At 35.4% G+C, this 23,415-nt stretch overlaps 4 protein-coding genes across 5 annotated transcripts; 3 read left to right on the forward strand and 1 right to left on the reverse strand.

Annotated features, from left to right (window-relative positions):
- The first annotated feature begins 568 nt into the window (after window positions 1-568).
- Window positions 569-2,938, forward strand: LOC109155668 (extensin-like). Its single transcript, XM_019303290.1, has 2 exons — window positions 569-1,086; window positions 2,028-2,938. Exons 1-2 carry the CDS (start codon window positions 891-893, stop codon window positions 2,936-2,938), a joined length of 1,107 nt encoding a protein of 368 aa, XP_019158835.1. The 5' UTR covers window positions 569-890.
- A 443-nt stretch (window positions 2,939-3,381) lies between these two features.
- On the reverse strand, window positions 3,382-3,792 carry LOC109155669 (protein RALF-like 22). Its single transcript, XM_019303291.1, has one exon. It carries the CDS (start codon window positions 3,790-3,792, stop codon window positions 3,382-3,384), a length of 411 nt encoding a protein of 136 aa, XP_019158836.1.
- A 6,956-nt stretch (window positions 3,793-10,748) lies between these two features.
- LOC109155571 (O-acyltransferase WSD1-like) lies at window positions 10,749-14,757 on the forward strand. The gene is made up of 5 exons (XM_019303172.1): window positions 10,749-11,006; window positions 11,266-11,838; window positions 13,377-13,730; window positions 13,816-13,953; window positions 14,426-14,757. Exons 1-5 carry the CDS (start codon window positions 10,818-10,820, stop codon window positions 14,603-14,605), a joined length of 1,434 nt encoding a protein of 477 aa, XP_019158717.1. The 5' UTR covers window positions 10,749-10,817; the 3' UTR covers window positions 14,606-14,757.
- A 4,806-nt stretch (window positions 14,758-19,563) lies between these two features.
- Window positions 19,564-23,415, forward strand: LOC109155922 (O-acyltransferase WSD1-like). 2 transcript variants are annotated; one of them, XM_019303631.1, is made up of 5 exons: window positions 19,564-19,843; window positions 19,966-20,916; window positions 21,084-21,221; window positions 22,200-22,302; window positions 23,226-23,415. In XM_019303631.1, the coding sequence occupies exons 1-4, from the start codon at window positions 19,637-19,639 to the stop codon at window positions 22,239-22,241; spliced, it is 1,338 nt and encodes a 445-aa protein (XP_019159176.1). In that variant the 5' UTR covers window positions 19,564-19,636; the 3' UTR covers window positions 22,242-22,302; window positions 23,226-23,415. The 2 variants fall into 2 exon arrangements, with proteins under 2 accessions (XP_019159176.1, XP_019159175.1); XM_019303630.1 differs by lacking the exon at window positions 23,226-23,415 and adding an exon at window positions 22,475-22,794.

The raw sequence follows: 23,415 nt of genomic DNA on the forward strand, positions 1-23,415 counted from the left end.
AAGTTATGAGAATTTGTGAATACAATACATAGTCATCACAAATTGTGAACATTTATATGTAAATTGTGTATCTTTGGACTCGGGTCCACAGAATAATTAGCCTCTCCCAATTGTTATATTATAGACTAGAGTTCATTTTGCATTATGAATCTTTGTTTTTAGAAAAAATTGTGTCTATAATTATTGTCATGTGCTTTCAGTTAATAAAAACAATAAGCAAATAATATGTTAATTTCATATTATGTATTTATGTTTATGCAATTCACATATTATATGTCTAGTTAACGTAATATGTACCTTCAATGTCCATGGTATAATTTGCCAGGTGTGTTGAGGATTCTGGACACGAATGAAAATCACCCTCCTTGATTTTCATTCCATGTGTATGATTATTAATGCATGAAATTCATGAAACTGAACGAAATACAATTTTTTAAAGATAATTTTACATCAAGTAGTGAAAATTTGTAATAATGATGGTAGTCAATAATAAAAAAAAAAAGTATTATTCAGACAAAATTACAAACAATTCGTTGTAGGATAATATCTATTATGAGTATACGCGTTATTTAAGTCCAATAACAAAACCATTATATAACATCCCTAAAATAAAATATTTTATTACTAAATATAAAATATCAAACCCGTTAATTATCTAGCTTTTTCCTAATCATTCTTCCACATTTCTAGGCCATCTGTAATCCCTTAATTAATTACTGCTCTCTAATCTTTCCCAGTTTATACTATACCCTTTTCTTCTCTGATCTATCCAGGCCACCAGCCGCTCCTGTTTGTATTGAACTTTATTAATTTGGCCCTATTGAGGCTTTTGAGATTTGAGGTTTTTGGGTTGTTAATCTGATCTTTTCACGGTTTTAGACCGACTGAGAATGGTGGAGTGTGGTCGAAGTATGATGGTGTGGGTGGGCTTTATGTGTGTGATCTTCACGGCGTTAATCTGCTCAAGTGAAGCCCGGCCGCCGCGCACGTTCCATGCCGGCGGAAGAGATGGGTGGAGGTTGCTGCCGGATGATGGGTTGAATCGCTGGGCTGATAAAAGACGCTTCCGAGTCAATGATACCATCGGTTTGTCATCTCATCTTCTTTCCTTCACTTTATATTGTATGCACGCTACAATTGGTGAATATAATGTTGGATTCATGTTCTATGTACTACAATTATTTTGGTGTTGTAGATTAATGAGACGTTCACAATTAGATAATGATCGATAGACTACTAGCTAATAATAAGTCCCGACTCCAATACACCTTGACCCTATAGATAGACTACTAGCTAATAATAAGCCCAACCCTATAGAAGCAGTTGAACTGGCCCGGTACCTAATATCCACAAGGGATCGCCTTCATAAAATTAGGAGGATTCTCATGGTGACTAAATCTGTGGGGCGGGGTACGATCACCCTCACAAGAAACGTAGTTACTTAGTTGGTCTGAATTAGGTAACGAGACCTTCATAAAATAAGGTGAAATTCTCATGGTGACTAAATCTGTGGGTTGAGGTACGATCACCCTCACAAGAAACGTAACTACTCAGTTGGTTTGAATTTGGTAATGATCGATAGACTACAAACTAATAACTCCACTACCCCTTAACCAACTCCACTACACCCTGACCCTATAGAAGCAATTGAACTGGTACCTAATGTCCACAAGGGATCACCTTCATAAGATCAGAAGGTTAAGGTTAAAGGTTAAATTACTAATTAATCTCATAAGATCACCCTTATAAGAAAGGTAGCTATTCAGTTGGCCTGAATTAGGGCTTGTTATTGAGTTGGTCTGATACCCAATATATAATAATAATAATAATATAATAACTATTGAATAGAATTTTGTATGTAGGTGTTAATTAGCTAGGTTTAATGTTCCATGTCACTCAATGCAACCACATATATTCATGCATGAGTATATATATCATGTTCATAAAATCACTATCTCTCTAGTAACTAACAGTGAAAATGCATGCATGCATGCATGTTTGAATGATGTTTGATTTATCATATCCAGTATTCGAGTACGAGAAAGGAAAGGATTCAGTGCTGGTAGTGAGGAAAAGAGCATACCACCATTGCAACAAAACTAGTCCAATTCACACCATGACGGACGGCTTTTCAACACTCAAGTTTACCAGGAATGGCCCTTTCTACTTCATCAGCGGCTACGCTCAAAACTGCCTCAACGGCCAGAAGCTTCGCGCCGTCGTTATGTCTCCCAATCACCGCCCCTCCCCTCTTCCTGCACCCCAGACACCGCCGCCTGCTTCCACTCCTCCGGCAGCCTCACCGTGGACGTCGCCCTCTCCTTCTCCATCTGCCAAGACTCCGCCACCGCTTGCTTCCACTCCTCCGGCAGCCTCACCGTGGACTCCTTCTGCCGAGACTCCGCCACCGCTTGCTACCAGTCCTCCGGCAGCCTCACCGTGGTCGCCCTCTCCTTCTCCTTCTGCCGAGACTCCGCCGCCGCCGGTTAACACTCCTCCGGCAGCCTCACCGTGGACATCGCCCTCTCCTTCTCCATCTGCCAAGACTCCGCCGCCGCTTGCTTCCACTCCTCCGGCAGCCTCACCGTGGACGTCGCCCTCTCCTTCTCCATCTGCCAAGACTACGCCGCCGCTTGCTTCCGCTCCTCCGGCAGCCTCACCGTGGTCGTCCTCCCCTTCTCCATCTGCCAAGACTCCGCCGCCGCTTGCTTCCACTCCTCCGGCAGCCTCACCGTGGTCGCCCTCTCCTTCTCCATCTACCGAGACTCCGCCGCCATCTCCCTCCCCTAACGTACCTGCACAGCCGCCACCGCCCCCTTCCTCCGCCGGAGACGGATGGATCACGGCGCCCGCCCCACAAAAGGGTTCGAGCCCGAGCTCGGCACTCATATCTTGGGGCTTGACAATGGCGGCAGGCATCCTCATTTCCCTGGTTTAACCATCTAGCTAGATTTCATACTTTTTCTGCTTCGTTTTCATCAGGATTATTTCATTAATTATTTGCAGAAACTCCGATTCCTTCTTAATAATATACCATAATTTTTTTTTTATTAAAAAAAAGTCATCTAAAAATTATTTTATTTTATCCACAAAATTCAAAGAAATAAAAAGAAATTTAGTGTATCATATGATCCAAAGGAAATGAAGCTATAAATTAAAACTAAAACTAAAACAAATTCAAGAAGTCTGCATACCCGCTTAATTAAAACAAACAAAAATAAAGAAATAATCTCTTTTTTTAGTGGTTAATTGATTACTTAATTAAGGAGTAATATAACGACTGAGAATTAGAGGAGGAGGAGGGAGAGGATAATGAAATATATCTGGAAATCTGGAATTGAATCGTCGCGGTGTTCTTCGTCTTCATCTTCATCTTCATCTTCAACCTCCTCTGGCGCAATGCGTGATCATGGAGCAGCCGCGGTTGTAGGGATTGACTTTCTGGTGCGTGTGGCAGTTGTAGTACGATCTGCCGCGCGCGTTGCAGGGGATGCTATTGGCGGCCAGCGCCGCGTAGCTGATGTACTTCGTCTGCCCTAGAACTCGCCGGCTCATCCCCAACTCCATCGCCATCTCCTCGTCCTCGAACACGCAGTCGTCTCCGATCACGTTGCCGGTGCACTTCCTCGGCCGGGTAGGGGTGGCGTGGTTGCCGTGCACCATCAATAGCTGCGGCTGGTGGAAGCGGTGATTGTCATTGTAGGTCGGAGACGGTGGCGACGACTCTGCGACTCTAATGGATGTTACGACTGATAATGTCAGAACCACGACGATTGACGATCGGAGATCCATTGCAGGTGATGGGAATGGAGAGTGCAGAAATTCAAGTAGGGTTAGCTACAAGAGTTAGTTATTTGACTTCATCTTCTGCACTTTTTACGAACAACCTCCGCTTCTGCCTCCATATATAATTATTTGCGATTTAAGGTTTTAAAAAAAATAAAAATAAAAATCAGGCTTATAAATATTTACAAAGATAAACATTTCTTGCAGTCAGACATAAAACAACTTTCCTAGTAATGCTACACAAAACTTGATTCGTTACAAATTTAAAGCTGAATTCTTTGGAGGAACTTAAAACTTCTTTAATGATTTGGTCAAACATACCCAAGACTGACACTCGTTGAATAGTCTTGCACACCGCCTGAGTATCTATTTTCATTATGCTATCCATTGACAATATCTCCATCGGGCTGAACTACATATCATAATTCAGAGGAGAGTCTCTTTTTCATTATCATGTTTGTCACCCTGGATGAGATTCACATACTCCATGACCAGTTTTATCATTTCACGCTTTATGAAAAGAACTTGCCAAGTAAACGAAAGGAAGAAACTCGTCAAAACAACGAGAGAAAAAACACAGAAACTGCAAACAAAATTAAACCAGTAAAACAAAGCAAATGGACACAACAATGCGAAAATAAGGGAGTAACGACCGGTAGCGATGGAGATGGAGGGGTGGGACAAGGCGTAACCGGTGGCGAAGGCGGAGAATGGAAGAGAAGACGGTGAAGGCAGAGAAGACAATGAAGGCGGACGCTATCTGCAGTAGAGATGACGGCAGGGGAAGACGATTGGACGTCGCCTCCGATCCGCTTGCTTCACGGAGGCGGCGACCGTGTAGAAATTTGAGTGGTCGAAAACCAAAGACGAGAGCGAATTATGCATAAACCTAAATATACTAAAATGGGTCATGCTAATGGCTATACACTTTTTTGTAATCAATAAGGCTGTGTTTGGAATGATTTATGAAAATCATTTATAAGTTTGCTGTGTTTGGAAAATGGGAAAAATACTAAAATCAATGGAAATCAATTTTCGATCAAAGAAAAATCAAGTTGGTGTTTTGGAAAATGACTTCTCTTTTCTTGGGGAAGTCATTCTCCATCCCCGGACGAACCTGCATCAATGGTTTCCGTCGGGAACCCGTCTCTGGTTCCTAAGGGAAACAAGATTAAATATGGTCGATCTCCAGCGGAAACCAGTTCGAAGTCGATTTATGATTTTTTTTTTTTTAATGAAAAAACATTGTTCATTTTTTATTTTTTTTTATAAATAACACTGATTTTTTTTTAATGAAACCAGTATTTAATTATACAATTATGCTCATTTTCTGGAAAATAAATCAAACACAGTAAGACAGTTTTCTAAAATGCAACCAAACACTGGAAAAGAAAAATATTTTCTGGAAAATAAGTCATTTTTCAAAAAATATTTTTCAGAAATCATTTTTCTGATTTATAAATACAACCTAATTTGAATTTGTTAAGTACAATATTATTTAGTTAAATATGACATAACGTTAGTTGTGATGCAAATAAACATACAATTGGGATTGTCATGCTCTAGCTAGGCCATATATTATGGGTTGATAGTTTGGGGGTTGTTGAAATTGAAGGAAGATTCATAATGAGAGTAGAGATGGGCACCGGCAACACTCCGACCTTGTCTAGCGATCCAATGACTTTTGAATTAGGATTAGGTATGCACTTTTTTTTTTTTTTTTTTTTTTTGGGGGTGAAAGATTAGGTATGCACTTTTATTCATAATGAGTCATGCTAATGGCTATAAATTTTTTGTCATCAATAATTTGAGTTTGGTAGGTACAGTATTATTTAGTTAAATATCACACATGCCATGTTTGATATATAACATAGTAGTTTATCAGTCAATTTTGACTTATTTGACTACTATTAGATGTTTAATTTGGTTAAACATTCAATACAAATGTTTGATTAATTAGTTTTTTGTAACAATTTATTGTTCTAAAAATGTTAAAATTCAAAAAGTTGTTCAATTCAAAACAACTTTTTCGATAAGCTTTGTGAGAAAGTCATTTTGTATGTTGTAATCAGCTATCAACTAACAGTTAATTTATCAATCACATTTCTACAATCAGTTAATAATATCAACTAGTCAAATCGTCAAACTCACTAACTCAATCAGCTAACAACTATTATCAAACACCCCATAATGTTATTTGTGATGCAAATAAACATAAAATTAGAATAGTCACGGGTCTGATTGTCATGCTCTATGCCATATATTATGGGTTGATAGTTTTTTTTTTTTTTTTTTTTTTTTTTTTTGGGGGGGGGGGGGGGGGTGGTGAGTAGTTGAAATTGAACGAAGATTCATAATGAGAGTGGAGATGGGCAACACTCCGACCTTGTCGAGCGATCCAATGACTTTTTGAATTAGGTTTAGGTATGCACTTTACATAGTGGGAACAATATGGGTAGATTATTGGATGATATCTGTAGTGACGTTTTCAGAGTTCATGTATTTGATAGTCTTTTTTTTTTTTTTTTAAAGGGAAAAATTTAATTCATTAAATCGGCAGAAAGGCAATCAACAAGAAAGAGAGGAAGATTGTCAAATCATTCCCCGCAACCTGACATAAAAACGGTTTTCCTAGCAACAGTGTGAGCAACACGATTCGCAGGTCGCTTGACAAAACAGAAGTGTACATCATTTATCGTAGATGCAACTTCTTTTATATCAAAATAAAACCAAACATAGACACAAAAGAAAACGAACATAAAACATGAAAAACTAATTGAGAATCCATTTCAACATCAACATCACCCATTCCCGTTTCCTTAAGCCAGCTCAGCGCTTCACGAACACAAACCGCTTCAGCCTCTTTTATTCCATAATTTCCAGTGAGACATTCTTTTAGCAGCCAAGAAATGTCCCTAGGCCCATAGTATTATGATTTTGATCAAGCGAGACATCAGTATTCAGCTTCAAACGACACCGATTCGGCTTTGACCATTTTTCCTTCACCCCTCGCATCGCCTGGTTCTGTGGTTGCCTCTCGTTCACAGCCTTCCAGTTGGCTAGAAAATTAAGTTGCACGCACAAAGTGTATTTGATAGTCTTTTATGTTGTATTGAAAAACAAATGCTTAATGATAAAAATTAAAAGTCAAGTGGATGAAGTATGATTTTCGTATCTAAAAATTAGGATTTTGATTTTTGTCATTACTCTCTTGGTCAAGTCTGTCTTACAGGATTCTTTCTAGTGTGATTTACTTCTCAATCTGTAATTTATGAGCTATTACACAGATATAAAGTTACTCAATATACACTCTTTTAGTTAACGGTTGCGAATTTTACTCGTCACTAAAAAAAAGATACTCTATAGTAAAATTAGAAGCAATAAAAATAATCAATACATCACCAATAAATAAAAATGAAGGTAAAATAGAACTAAATTTTGTGAGTGTACAAAAAATCTAAAATTACCCTCAACACTTGTCCACGCAAAGTAATAATAAGAACAACAACAAAAACAATAAGTTAAATTACCAAAAATATGTAATAATAAATTTGATGTGGTGCGAAACCAATGGGCCTAGAGTCCAAGAAGGAAGGAGATTAGAAGGGATGAAGGTTTGGCCCACAAAAGATCAGCCCAAACAAAGAGAGAAGGGAAGCCCAGAGAGAGGTATGGCCGAGTCCTAGGGGTCGGCGCGAGCAGATAGTCGGCGCGAGTAGATGGTCGGCACAAGTAGAGGTCGGCCCAGCAAATAGCCGTTGTTATTTAAGAGTCACCTTCAATGCGTGGTCAAACAGGCCGTTGGGAGGCCCAGCAACGACAACCCAACGATCCTTAGGTTTAATAAACTTCATTATGGCACTTCAATGTATGCATTTAAATTACCAAGGGTAACCCACTATAAAAGAGGCCCTTAGAGAATGTAAAAGAAGCCAAGTCGAGACTTGCCAAAAAGAGTATAAGCAAAGTATAAGATTTATAGTCATTCTCCTTTAAGAGCTCATAGCTTTGTTTGAAAGGTGAATCCATCAATCACGGTTGTGTTGGATCTCCCTGGACCCAAAAACCCTAAAACCAACAAAATTAATTATTACACAAAATAAGTTATTTCTCAAAAGCCAAAATAAGTTATTCCTCAGAAGCCAAGATTATTCATGTTCATTATCTCATTTTTATGTGTATGCATATTATGAACATGAATTCTGTACTTTATGAAGTTAAATTCCATGTAATAGATCAGGGTCCACAGTGGTCCACGATATAATTTGCTCTTTCGCTGAGGCGTTCCTTTGCCCAAAAAAGATTTAATGGAAATGTCACGGGTGAGAAAGATCTTGTTTGTGTTTTCTACGTTTATCTTATCCTACTGATATAAAAAAAAAAAAATTGATAGTAAAAAAAAGGAAGGATAAATAAAAATTAATGTATTGTACCTAAAAAGAGAATGCATCATTTATTTTGGTCACCACTCACCACATTGACTTACCTTCTACCGTCCATTAATTACAATGTTGGTGGAACAATGTCATGTCTATTAATGCTGTTTTGAATTGAATGGAATTATATATGGGCTTATCTCTTTGGTTGCATCACACGCCACAGCACTTAATGCCTTCATTCTAGCTTGCTCTTACAACTGATAGATAAGTGTGTCGAATTGTCATTGCTTACAGATAAGTATAGTTTGTTGTTTTCAAAATGATAAAGCATTTTTTAATTCATAATCATAATTACAAACATATCTCTTGATTTTTTTTTATTTTTTATTTAGTCATTAATCATCTTAGATAATTAGATACAATTAGTACATATGTTCTTAAGCGAAACCAGGCCATTTTCTTAGTTAAACATGTTTTTATAAGAGACTAATATGATTCATCTATTTAAGTATATTAATATACGGTTGTGAGTTGCTAAAAATAAAGGAAAAAAAGAGGATTAGTTTTATAAATTTGAATCCAGGCCACACACACATACTGGTTCAGTGAGGATAGGGCTTCATGTGTGGCTGGTGCAGATTGCATCTTTAAGTATGTATAAATGCACCACGCAGTGTTCGAAAATGTACAAGTAGACAACAAAATGCACCACACACAAAAAAATGTTCACATCTAATAGTGTATTTTCGAACACTTTGTGATACATTTATGCATAACGAATGGTGCGTGACAGTTCGGGAACCTGACCATATATATATATATATATATATATATATATATATATATATATATATATATATATATATATATATATATATATATGGCACATCAATTATTGGCAAGTTGTTACAAGTCCTTTCAATAATGTCCATCATATCGTCTTCTTAAAAAAGCAAAGCATTTCCAGCTACTTTGGCATGCACAACAGTTTGATACATTATTATTCATGAAAATCACCATAAATTTATCGAATCACTTGTAATTTATATTTCATACTTAATAGACGGATTTTATGAGAAAAAAAATTGCTCGATTTTCATACAATGTAATCGTAAGATATACTATAAATATATTACGAGTATATTTTATAATCAAATTACAGTTGGTTTAATTTGGATTGAGTCTTCATGTGCATACTACTATACATTGAACTTCCCCTGTCATGAAAGTATCATTAACCAACCACCAACGTAACAATATATGTGAGCATTAATCATGGTTCGATTATATTATATACCCACGGCGGCTTACAATTTACATTATTACAACATTATTACTCTTACCAAGTTGTCATCACAATAATATTAAACAAACAAAAATAACTAATATTATATGTATCACCACGTATATTTTATTGTATTTTTAATTCAATTTTGATGTTGCATACTTTTATTGATTCAGAATAAAAAGTGGGTCATATATATTTTGAATATATGGTAATCGCGTAAATGACATTGGGGTCTAGAGGTTGCTACGCTGTCAATAATGAAGTAGAGTAAGGGTGTATAAATAGTAAGTCAATCGATCAGGTAAGTTAACAGTGAAGTAGAGTAAGGATGTATGTACGTAGTGAAATGAGTACAAGATGTAATGACAGCGGGATAAATCGAATTATTTATACTATACATAATGAAGTCAACATATACTAAGTCTGTCCACTATTATGTCTCTATACACGTCGGTCTGTAAGTCGATTAATCAATTTAGTTGTTCTTGACCTGGAGCAACACTCTTATAGGTTTTATTTTCTCATGTGATGGGCAATAGTGCAATATATATCCACTTTCTTTCTCCAAAAAGAATTACGTCCAACTGTATTACTGTATAGCAGTATACAGCCCATTAAATTTTTATATTTCTTTTAACGGTGGCCATGGAAATTAAAGTATAGAAGCCATTATTGTTGGAGCTGTAATGTAATGTATGGTAGTAATAAATGGGAGAATGGAAGAATACAACAACACCCTCAACTTTATCTCTCTCTCTCCCACTTTCACTATTACTCTTTACAGCTGAAGTTTCATTTTTTTTCCGTTCTTACTCACAAAAGGTAAAACTTCAATTCCTCGTCCCAAGACTCTCCACCTTAACCTAATAGTACTATGGAGAGATAAATTACTCTAACTTAGTGGCTCATTAGTTAAGAAAATCGATGTGAGGTACTTATAAGTTAAGAGCCTACAACATTAGATAAAACTCCTACAATTTAATGTTTAAGAGTTCGATTATATGTTTTTGCTTGTAATCTACCATTTAAAAATCAATATGTGTGTCTATGCAAACAATTTTTTTTTTTCCTTTTCTTCTTCTTCCAAAAGGTTGAATCCCCAATTCGTGACTCAATAGTTCAACAGATCACAGACAAAGTTATCGAGATTTGAACCTTAATTCTTTGTCTCAAATACTGCCTACCGAACAATTGAAGGATTTTTTTTTTTCTTACTCAGGTAAAATGCATGAGAGATTGGGGATATGCATTATTGCAGCAATTAATACCGACATACCCACCATACATGGCGACCAATACTTAAGGAAGATGGAAGTTTTATCGTCTGCAGCCATACAACAACATCGAACTTCAGAGATTCATCAATGGAGTTCATCGAGGAAGAAGAATCATACTTCCCTGTCAGCCCCACTGGCCAATACTTCAACAGCTCGGTTCTATCCATCGGTGTTCTTGCTGTGTTGGAGTCTGAAGTTCCCATTGATGATTCCCAGACCATTCCTTTGATTAATGATGTTTTTCTCCCCATTAATCCCAGGTTTTCTTCCATTATGGTACCCTCTCTCTCTCTACTATGGTGTCAATTGTATTTTTACTTCAATCTTGCATGCTTAATTCACTATTGGAAATTATGAAATTTCCGACCACCTGAAAGTGATCTTAAATCAAGTTCATATCAAAAAGTGGTCGGATCACTTTCAGGTGGTCAGAAATTCCATAATTTCCAGCCGTGATTTTGCATTTACTTTCCTTTCCTTTCAATCATTTTCCTGATGTTTACAAGTTTTGAACCAAAAAAAAAAAAAAAAACAGGTTATAGATGAGAATGGTGATAAACAATGGAAGAAAGTGGAAGTGAAGCCCAAAAACCATATAAAAGTGCCAGTTTTCCCAGAAGGGAAATCAGCTTCCTTCTACGACGATTGCTTCAATGATTACATATCCAAGGTTGCAATGGAGCCTCTTCCACCAACGAGGCCATTATGGGAAATTCACATCGTCAAATACCCGACGACCAACGCCGCCGGGAATCTCGTCTTCAAGCTCCACCACGCGCTCGGCGACGGCTTCTCTTTAATGGGGGCGCTTCTCTCTTGCCTGCAGAGGGCCGACGACCCTTCCCTCCCGTTAACTTTTCCGGCGTTCAAGGAGCCCAAAATGGGGCATGACGGAGAGGGAATCTGTAAAAGTGTGCCCAGACTTCTCTCCGGGATCTTCAACACCATCTCGGATTTTGGGTGGAGTTTGATGAAGAGCACTTTTCTTGAAGATGACCGGACCCCCATCCGCTCCGGCGACGACGGAGTGGAGTTCCGGCCCATTGATCTTACTACCGTCTCCTTTTCTATTGATCGAATCAAGCAAATTAAGGTCAAGCTTGAAGTGGTAAGTCCTAATATTTCCGTAATTATACACGTTATTACTTATTGTTCTTTAATTATTTACAAACATAACTAGCAAGGACCACAAGGGACTCTAATATTTAAAAAGTTTATCCAGTAGATAGAGCATGATCCTCATATTTAAATATTACGAATTTGATTCCCCTATCTTATGGTGTTCACATAGTAAACTCTGCCTTGTGACCCTAACTAGCAAGGACCACAAGGGACTCTCATATTTAAATATTACGAATTTGATCTCAATATTTTATGGTGTGTATGGAGTAAACTATGTCTTGTGACCCTAGGTCCGACAATGACCACAATGATGTAAACTAGCCTAGGTTGCTCATAGTTGACTAGCTCAATCCAAAAAGGTCAATAAGCTACTCCCGAGAGTTAAACTTGAAATCTTGTAGTTATCAACTCACACATTCGACCAACTTGGTTGGAACTGCTACACAAATTTGATTCTAGCTTGTCCCTCCCGATCAAGCCCTCGCAAAGAGTTTTCCTAATTTTGTTTACCTTACATAGTTACATGGGCACTAAGTAAATCCAATATAATGCACCCTATTGAATATGGAATAGTAATTACAGGTTTCGCTCGTAATTCAAAAAAATAATTTTTTAATTATCCCACAGTTCTATTTTTATTGGGTAAAAAAAAGTCACTTACACAATTGATGAACTAAAAACAATTACTTTGACTATAATTACAAGATGAAAAATGATAACAATATAATTGAGTGTCATTTTTCTATTATTTTATAGTTATATTTATCATATTATTTTTTTTCATTTCATAAAAAAACTAAAAAAATGTGCCAAATAAAATATATTTTTGAAGTTAAATGAGAGAAAGAAGGTTAACTTGGAGTAGTTGGAAGTTTGGTGGTGAAAGTACTCCCACTATTCCCTAGTTCCTACCTCTGTACGGCTGTACACTTGTAGTGTTGGGAAGTTTATTAAGGATATTTATGACCGTTTTGTTTGGTCGACACTATACTCAACAAAAATCTGAATGTCAGGAATGAGCTAAGTAACATGTTAGAAGTCGCGATTTATTTAGGACCGAAGTAATTCTGAATCAATAAAAAAGGTTTAAATTTAAAAATTTCTAGGTGTAAATTAGAACTGTTGTGTAAAAGATTGGCCCCGATCTGAAGGCTAGTTTTGATCCACCTATATGATAAAAGAATCAAGATTTAAGCCCAAGTATGGAACTAACTCGAGGCCCATGCCCATAACACTCTTAGAAATTATGAAATTTTCGACCAACTGAAAATAATCTTAAATCAAGTTGAAAGTTTTGTTCCGACCACTTTTGATATCCAGAAAATCCTTTGTTGTTATTTTCGACTTGATTTAAGATCACTTTCAGATGGTCGGAAATTCCATAATTTTCAATTGTGTAACTAGCCCATTGAAAGGTTAAGGATTCGAATATCATAACAATGATAAAAGTCGTTTCATACATTGCACTATGTGTTACACTTTTTTCGACTAACAATTTAAATTTTTATCTTGAAATCTGTGCAGACGATTAACGATGTGATTTGTGGAGTAATATTCTTGGGGACTCGATTGTACATGGAAGCAACCAACCAAGAGCAAAGAAATGGGAATGCCACTGCCCTAGTGCTGCTCAACACCAGGAACATTGGTGGCTACAAATCCACCAAAGAAATGGTGCACCCAAACATGGAGTCCAAGTGGGGAAACCAGTTTGCATTCATGCATGTTTCTGTCCCACAATTGCCTCATACCAACACCTCAAACGCCCTCCATTTTGTATCCCAAGCTCGAGAAATCATCCACCGGAAAAGAAATTCCTCCGCCGTTTTCCTCACCGGAAAAGTACTGGATGCTCTGCGTAAACACCAGAGTCCCGAGGTACCTAATTAAGTTCTCTTAGCTTTCTCTATATGTATTTTTTGAAAAGTTGGAGATTTGATGTTTGGTGGTGTTGAATTGTTAGGCCACGGCTAAATTTGTGCATAGCACCTTGAAGAACTCTAGCATGACAGTATCAAATATGATTGGACCAATTGAGAAATTGGCTTTGGCTAATCATCCCATCAAAGGCATTTACTTCATGGTTGTTGGTGTTCCACAGGTACGACAACATTCATATATTCTGAAATAAGTTTATAAGTTTCACTACTGGAAATTATGAAATTTTCGACCACCTGGAAGTGATCTTAAATCAAGTCGTAAGCAAAAAGTGATCGGAAATAGCAATAAAGGTTTTTCCGGATACCAAAAGTGATCGGAACAAGGCTTTCGACTTGATTTAAGATCTCAAGTGGTCGGAAATTCCATAATTTCCAGTAGTGTTTCTGGAGGAAGTTTGACCACTTAGGTTGTGTTTTGGGGGCAATCTTGTCTTTTGTATTTAGTATTCATCGAGCCGTGCTTGCTGTTATTATTATTCCCTTTGTCCCATTTTGTGTGTCTGGTTCTGTTTTTTCCCTTGTTAATATCTATAGTGTTTCTAGTTCTTTCACTTGTTAATATCACAACAACAACAAAAAAAAGGTTTAATTTTTCTTATGTTTAATGAAAGATTGTTTTGATGTTGAATGCAGAGTCTCACAATAACAATGGTGAGCTACATGAGAAACCTGAGGGTTGCAGTGGGAACTGAAAAAGGACTCATAAATCCTCAGAAGTACAAGGATTGTATGCAGTGTGCCTTCGACATGATTTTCGATGCTGCCGTAGGTTCTGGTGTGCAGGAAAATAATGCTTTTAATAATTTATACTAATAAAATACATTTATTTTTCTTTATTTAATATTCTTTCCTAATATATCTATATACTTGAATTGTATAACAGATACTTTTTTTTTCCTATTGGTTGTAACTTGTAAACTTCATTTTCTTAAAATCATATATGCATATTGGTTGATGTTCTGCAAGTGATTGAATGTAGTCCTATTTCATTTTGTGTATCTTTACATATTTTTCTGAAATTTCTAGAGGGACCAATGGCTACAGATTATTCGATTATTATGAAATAATGGCTTAAATGGATCGATATTGACTCTTTGTGCTTCAATAGGTTGAAAAAGTAATTATAAACAAATATTACATTATAACAGTCAGTAGTACTAAAAAGAAGGAAAGAGCTCTAAATTAAATATATTTACAGTTGAATGAAAAAAAAAAAAAAAGGAAGAAGAAGAAGTAGTAATTGGCATATTTAGTCAGTTTCTTATCAATTAAAAACTGATAAACTGTGATTTGAGGTATACTAGCTAACTTGGTGCTAATGTGTAAGTGCATAAAGTTTCTCACATCTTGGCTCTGTCTGGCAGAGCTTATTTGACAGCTTATAATTTATTTTAACCTACTAATAAGCTATAAATTCTATTTGGTGATGTTCTCAAATAAGCTAGTAGCTTAAAATAAGAGCTTATTTTAGAACGCTACCTTAGATAGCGTTTCAAAATAAGCTAGTAGCTTCCTAACTTTTTTTTCCCTCCATATTTGTTCTTATTACTTTAAAGAAAAATGGCATCCTTTATCATTCCCAATTAAAATCCTTTTCTGTTCTCCTTTATCCGCAACTTTCACCGCAATTATTATTATTATTATTATTATTATTATTATTATTATTATTATTATTATTATATGAAAAAGATTTGCAACAATATTGCTACTTCATTATGTGATGCTAGATCATGATTATGCTAATAATTTTATTTCAAAATGTTAATTTTTTTTGAAGACAAAATGTTAAATTTTAATATGTAAATAAACTAATTTAAATTTTATGAAAATGTCATTTTTTGTCTTTTTACATTTATCAGCTTATCAAAAAACTAATTTTACCAAACATTTTCAAGCATAACAGCTAACTTAACAGCTCTTCAGTTTTCAACCCTAGCTTATAGTTTTTGAGCTTTCAACTCCTTTTAAGTTTTCAGCTACCTTTTCAGTTATGTTTGCCAAACATAGCCCTTGTCTTGTGTCTGTATAGTATCCCATATGCAATTATTTTTAAAAAATTAAACAAATTATTTTAAAAAATAACAAAAACTTTGTCTTCCAAATCCTAATGGACATGCATAACCGTCATTCCAAATCTCCCAAAGGGCGGATTCAGAAAATTATTGAAGTGGAGGCAAAGTTCATAATTAATTATTAAGGCAAGTTCTTCCCGTAAGTACATCACATTGTAAGACCTTGTACGTACACATGAGAGATAAATTACATCTTCTTCTTCGCACCCCCCGTTCATGTAATAACCAACATACTGTACATGACGTAGTAAGAAGACCTTGTCGCACACATGAGAGATAAATTATACTACTCTAAAAAGCTACGACCATGCATGTGCGATAGGCTCAACAGAGAGATTATCGACAAGAAACGAACTTGTAACTTTTAAGTATAATGATCATACTTCACTCCCTTGAAAATTCCTTACGAGGCGTCTTTGCTATTTTTCCACTTGATGGGTCAGTGACTTATTGCTCCTTTCACAGGATCCAAACATAAAAACTTGTTTAACTAGAATTAAAATCTTTTATAACATTCGACATTCATGTTACTGTGAGACTAATTTAGTCCAAGTCAAATTTTTAGAAATAGATTGGTGTAACCCAAAAAAATTAAAGATAACTCAGTAGTCTGTTCCGATCCCCACTGGACCATTGCAGACAAGAAGACCGTTTTTAATGTTATGTTACATTCATATGTGTAGAAACAGCTGGAAGCCGTATTTAATTTGTTGACTTGAATGCCATCTCTATTATCTACCAATAATTGTTTCAAAATGCTGAATTGTAAATGATAAAAAAAAAATAATAATAATTGACGCAAAATTATTACAAATACGGAGTAACTAGGACAATTGTTTAAAGAAGATATGTAATAAATTATTATTTTTTAAACCAAAACTCATTTATCAAATCCAAATCAAAGAATAAAGTCCAAGAAAACAGGAGAAAAAAACTTGCCACTCTACAGGGTCTATATAAACAACTTTGTTTGCAGATCGAGAAACACAAGAGAAGGTTAATCTATCAAAAGAGGTCACCATGGCTTTAATATAATAAAGATATTAGCTGATAAGTGTAACAAAATATTATGATTTTGATTAATAAATAATAGATGGTGCCATTTTTGTATACATTAATAAAAATAAAAAAATAATGACGTTTCAAAATAAGCTATTATGTTAAACTCTAATGTTTTACCAAACATAACGTATATAGCTTATTTGTAGATTAAAATAAACTATAATATCTACCAAATAGAATTTATATACAAATAACTAAGACAATTGTTTAAAAAAAAAAAAAAAACTAAGACAATTATTTAAAGAAGGTAGGTAGTAATTGATGGCAACTTGCTAAAAAGTCTACGAACAAAATTTTATAATTTGTGCATTGAAACAACAGATATGAAAGATTAGGGTGCGACATGACATAACGTAATTGGTTCATGGTGTGCTTTGGCACTTGAGCCTAATATTATAATCTTAAATTATATTCCGTATAAATAAAGATTATTGTACGGAGTAACATATTTTAAAATTTAAGTCGGCCGTCCAATCAAATCGCTTGAGAGCTCCATCTCGCTTCAATTCTCTCCTACCTTTTTTCTAGTAAATCTTTTGTGTTAGTTTTAGTCAAAAGAAAATGTTACTACTGTTTCAATAACTTATACATAGTTTGTAGACTTGTACTTTGTAAAATTGTCACGTTATTTAACTGCCCGTTTGGTTCGCTGGAAAATATTTGAAGGGAAATGGAATTGAAATTTCATGGAAAATAAATTTCAGGAAAATTGATTCAATTGTTTGGTTGGTGAAAAAGAAATTACTGAGAATATGGATTCTATTGTTTGGTTAGGTTTAGAAAGATAAGGAATAATGAATATAAAGACTAATATACCCTTAAAAAGATGAATAAATAAATAGGTGCCTATGTAATTAAGAAACTTTCATAAGGGCAAAATCATACACTCATGTTATTTTTCTTCTCAATCCTTGTGGAAAACAAAATCCTACTCCTTTGGAAAGAATTCATTTTCCTCAACTTTGAAGAATTCATTTTCCAATGGAAAATGTTTTCCATCCAACCAAACAACATAAACCGACATTTTCCTTCACTTTTAAGAAAACATTTTCCATGGAAAATGTTTGCCATCCGACCAAACACCCCCTAAAAATTGGAATAAGGGTCAAATAGGCCATTGAACTGCACACAATAATGCAATTAAGCCACTGAACTTAAAAAACCAACAATTAAGTCCCTAAACTAATCAATTTCAAACAATTTTTTCAATTTGAAAGTTTCCAACAGGTCATCTTCCCCAATTAATTATTTTGTAAAAAATAAATTTTAAAAATTAATTATTTTTAAATTAAAAAAAAAAATGGACTACGGCCGGAGACGACAGTCTCCTGCCGATTTCTTTGTCTCCATGGCCCGGAGACGAAGAAACTCTTCGTCTCTGGCTGTGGAGACGAAGAAACCGGCCGGAGACGGTCGTCTTCGGCCGGAGCCCTTTTATTTATTTATTTATTTATTTATTTATTTAAATAATTAATTGTTATAATTTATTTTTTAAAAAATAATTAATTTGGAAGACCTGTTGACCTGTTAGAAACCTTCAAATTGAAAAAATTGTTTGAAATTGGTTAGTTTAGGGACCTAATCGTTGTTTTTTTAGGTTCAGTGGCCTAATTGAATTATGCTGTGTAGTTCGATGGCCTATTTGACCCTTATTCCCTAAAAATTTAAATAATAATATAAGTAAGGCAACCCTAGTCAAATTAATTGAACAGTTAATTTGGTAAGTATAAAATTTTAAGTTTTAACTTTTTATGAGAACTATCTATAAATTTTATTATTGTCTTTTGTCGACTAGGCAACCAAACCTTCTCGGTTGAGCCAACTAGCTATCCCTATGAACAACATAGGTTGTTTATCTTTTTAGTGACGACAAGTTATGTTGCGTAAATTGCAGTAGGACAGTGATCATGTTTAAGAGATCAAAGTGTATTGATAATGTGGAGTTGAGTGTGTGTGTATCAGTGTATATATATAAAATTTTAATTATTAGTTTTGGTACTGGATTAGGTGAAGAGTTATTGTTCTCCGTTTCTAAAAACGTTTTTTTCCACAAATTTACGGAAACTCCATGAAATAAATACTTAAAATGATAAATATAATAATTTTGATTTAAAGAAATTGATTTTTTTTTTCTTTAAATTTTTTGCCAAAATCCAATTCTTCGTCATTGATAATCATACTTCACTTACTTAGGAATTCTTTATGATGTGTTTTTGGTATTTTTCCACTTGATGGATGGGTGGCTCATTGCTCCTTTCACAGGTGGGAACATAAAACCTTGTTTAATTAGAATCAAAATCTTTTTTGCTTGGATCACATATTACTATAATAATATTGCCCTCCCTCCCCTCCCTCTTTTTTTTTTTTTTTTTTTTTTTTTAACATATATTCTATTGTGAGACTAATTCAGTTCAAGTCAAATTTATAGAAATAGATTCTTATCTAAGAGAAAGTCTAACCTAAAAGTCTTTTACATTGACGCATACATACAACCCAATTCTAACCTAAAAATCTAACCTAAAAGTCAATGATGATAATTTATTTTTCACATTAAATCCAGTACCTCAATCACTATAAAATTACTATAAATATTATTTAGAATGCACCACAATACCACATAGACTAATCTATCCAGAACTGTTTAATAAGAATGACTTACATGCAAGAGGAACTACGAAAGAAATAAACGAGGATACAAGTGAAGACGACGATGGAGAGTCAATTAGAGGGAGATGATGAAGTAGTTCTACTGGCGCCTGCTAGTCCCTTTTCGCAGTACATGAGCAGCTCTGTGTTGTCCTTCTCCATTATTGCTGTTCTGGAATCAAGTGTTCCGATTGAAGATGATGATTCAGTCATCCTTTCTGAAATCAGGGATGTCTTTTTGCCCATTAATCCAAGGTTTTCCTCAATCATGGTATTATGCTACCTTAATCTTATCTACTTAATTATTTGAAGTTTTTGTGATGAAGTTATGATCTTAACTTGAAGAATTGGAACTCGAACAGTAGGCAGTTATATTTTTGTTTCTTTAAACAGGTGACCGGAAAGAATGGTGAGAAGAATTGGAAACCGGTGAAAGTTAATCTCGAAGACCATCTCCAAGTCCCGATATTCCCCGTCGGGAAGCCGTTGGAATTCTACGACGACTGTCTGTCGGAGTATCTGACGAAGATATCCATGGATCCATTCCCGGAAACCCGACCGTTATGGGAGATTCACATATTCCGGTACCCTACGAGCAATGCTGCCGGGAACTGTATCTTCAAGCTCGACCACTCGCTCGGAGACGGCTACTCCTTGATGGGAGCTCTTCTTTCTTGCCTTCAACGCGCTGATAATCCGGCGCTGCCGCTGACGATCCCCCGGCGGGAAGGGAGCGGCAAGAAACAGGGGAAGAATAGCAACGCCGTCGCCAGGGCGTTCAAGGCCGTGCCGAGGTTCTTGTCCGGCGTTGTCGACACGGTGACGGATTTTTCCTGGAGTTTTCTGAAGAGCACTTTGATTGACGACGACAAAACGGCGATTCATTCCCAGGAAGACGGCGTCGAGTTGCGGCCGATATCCGTTACTACCCTGGCGTTTTCGCTTTACCATCTGAAACAGATAAAATCCAGTCTTAACGTCACGATCAACGACGTGATTTCGGGGATAGTGACGTACGGAACGAGATTATACATGCAGGAAAGCGAGAGAGAAACATGCAACGGGGAATGCACGGCGCTGGTGCCGTTCAACACCAGGGCGATGGGAGGTTATAAGTCGGTGAGCGAGATGATCAAACCCAACGCGGAAATGCCATGGGGAAACCGGTTCACGACTCTCCACTTCGCGATACCCAAACTGCGGCCCCCCGGCGACGGCGACTCCTCGAATCCCCTCCACTTCATCTACAAAGTCCATCGCATGGTCAAGCGGCAACGCAGTTCCGCGTCCGTCTATCTCACCAGGCAGTTCCTCGAATTCTCCAGAAAGCTCAGGGGCCCTGAGGTATGAACATTTATCCTCTATACACAGACATTACAATATGGATCATGGTTCATGTTATAGTTTGTCTTGCTTCGTCTAAGATTTTAATGGTGTTTAAGATTTAGGGTAAGAGGTTAAGTATATTTGTATAATAATAATTCTTCAACTCTCATAATGGATGATTACAGGCAACTGCACAGTACTTACTTAGAACGTTCAAGAACACAAGTATTACCATGACCAATATAATTGGTCCAGTAGAAGAAACTATCCTTTCTAACCATCCAATAAAGGGCATGTACTTTGCCATATCTGGTGTCCCTCAGGTACATATCCACACTTCCTTTATGTTAATTTTTGAATAAATTAATTTCAATAAAAGTCCTTTGTCTTTCTAATTTCTGTGTCAATTTTTAAAAAAGATTCAATCACTTAACACAAGAGTTTCATTCCTTTCAAACAAGAAAAAAAAAAAACACAGGAGTTTCATTTTGTAACCACTCATTGGGGATAGTAAAATAAAGGTGTCATAACACAACTAATATATATATATATATATATATATATATATATATATATATATATATATACTAGTAATTCACCCGAGCAATGCACGGGAAAAAATTATGTTATTATAAATATAAATAAAAAATAGAAAAACTAAAATATTTTAAATTGTTTAATATAATAATATTTTTGAGCTTCCATTGGTCAAGTATTTATTATTTTTATAGAATACAAAATTACAATTAAAATTAAAATTAAAATTTTGTATGGTTAATATAATCTCTAATTATGTGCATATTTAAATAAACTTATAGAGAGAATTTACATAATTACATTGATTTATTCTTAATTGTATTTCATCTATATTATAATTTTCACAATACGAATAATAACTAAGATAATTACATTTGGAAAGCAAATTTCAAATTTTGTATGAGTAAATTTAAACTCTAATTGAAGATATTTTTTATATGATTATATAATATATATCTATTTTATTTCAAAAGTACATTTTTATATAATTATATAATATATAGCTATTTTATTTTTCAAATGTTGTGCTTTTAAAGAAAATGTATAATAAAGGATGTTGTGGCATTAATTATAACATTAATTACTTCCCAAACCATATAGCTTTATTATAGTTAAGATATATAAAGAGAGAGGGGGGGGGGGGGGGGGGAGAGGACCCCTAAGGCCCTAACTATATATATGTAAAAATAAAGGAAATGGACAAATGGCATATATATTTTCACTAATATATCTTGATTATACTGGTTTGACATTACGGTTTGCAGAATTTATTGGTGACGATGCTGAGCTACAGGGCCGGATTTTAGGCTGTGCAAGCTGGGCTACCGCACAGGGCCCCCAATTTTAGAGGGGCCCCCAATTTTAGAGGTCCAATATTGAATTTTTACCTAGTTAGTTTAGAAATAAAAGTTAAAAGTTTTCAATTGAATTTAAAAGGTTCTATGAAGAGATGGTAAGAATATGTATTTATTGTATTTTAACTTGGAGGTTAAAGGTTCGAAACTTGCATGTATTGATTTTAAAAATTGTGATTTAATAGGGCCACATTTATTTACTAGAACAGGGCCACCAAAACTTAAAATACGGCCCTGCTGAGCTACGCTGGAATACTGAGGCTCACCATTTGTTCGGAGAAAGATTTCATAGATGTGAAGAAACTGAAGTTATGTATTGAGTCTTCTTTTGATGAAATCTTCAGATTAGCACTCAAGTCTTCTCCACCACATGCATGAATATATATATATATATATATATATATATGTAGCATATGCTTATATATGCAAGTAGTGTGTGTAATTTTGTGTTGTTTTCTCCAACATATATATGTATACCTCAGAGGTTATGAGGTTAATTAGCGCATCCTTATTCGTGTCACATTCATGTGAAAAGTTATAAGTTCTACTACTATATATGTCAATGTGTTTGTGTGCTCTTTCAAATAATAATCTCCTCAATTAATTGTGTTTACTTCATACCCATTTTGAGCTTAAAATATATCAAATTTTTTGTCTCACCACGAAGACTGCAAATTCAGTTTGACTCAACCGAAATCAGGTGTAGACTCCACATATATTTGTACCACAAAATAACCACTCAAAATTTGTCATTTTATGCTAAAAATTTTAGAGAAAATGACACTTTCCCCCCCGAGTTATTTGATAAGTGCATTTATGTCCATATTTTTACCCCTTGTATAGACATATTTTGAGTGACAAACACTTTGATTTTATGCAAAGAAGTGCCTTAATTCCTTTGTGTATATCTTTTGATGCATAAATTGTAAAGTGCAGGCAATTGTGTGCTTTTGAGGTATTTTGGATGAATTTGGAGTCAATGAGAGCCAAATATGAAGCTATGGAGATGGATGCAACACTTCCAAAGGAGTCTAGGGTGGTTCTTTCAATGGTCTTGGTCATGTGGGCAAACCAAAGCAAAAGAGAAGCAAGCGACCATGCAATTGCAATTCCCGACCTGCACGTC

Source organism: Ipomoea nil, unplaced genomic scaffold (genome assembly GCF_001879475.1).
Source record: "Ipomoea nil cultivar Tokyo-kokei standard unplaced genomic scaffold, Asagao_1.1 scaffold2704, whole genome shotgun sequence".
Classification (NCBI taxonomy): domain Eukaryota; kingdom Viridiplantae; phylum Streptophyta; class Magnoliopsida; order Solanales; family Convolvulaceae; genus Ipomoea; species Ipomoea nil.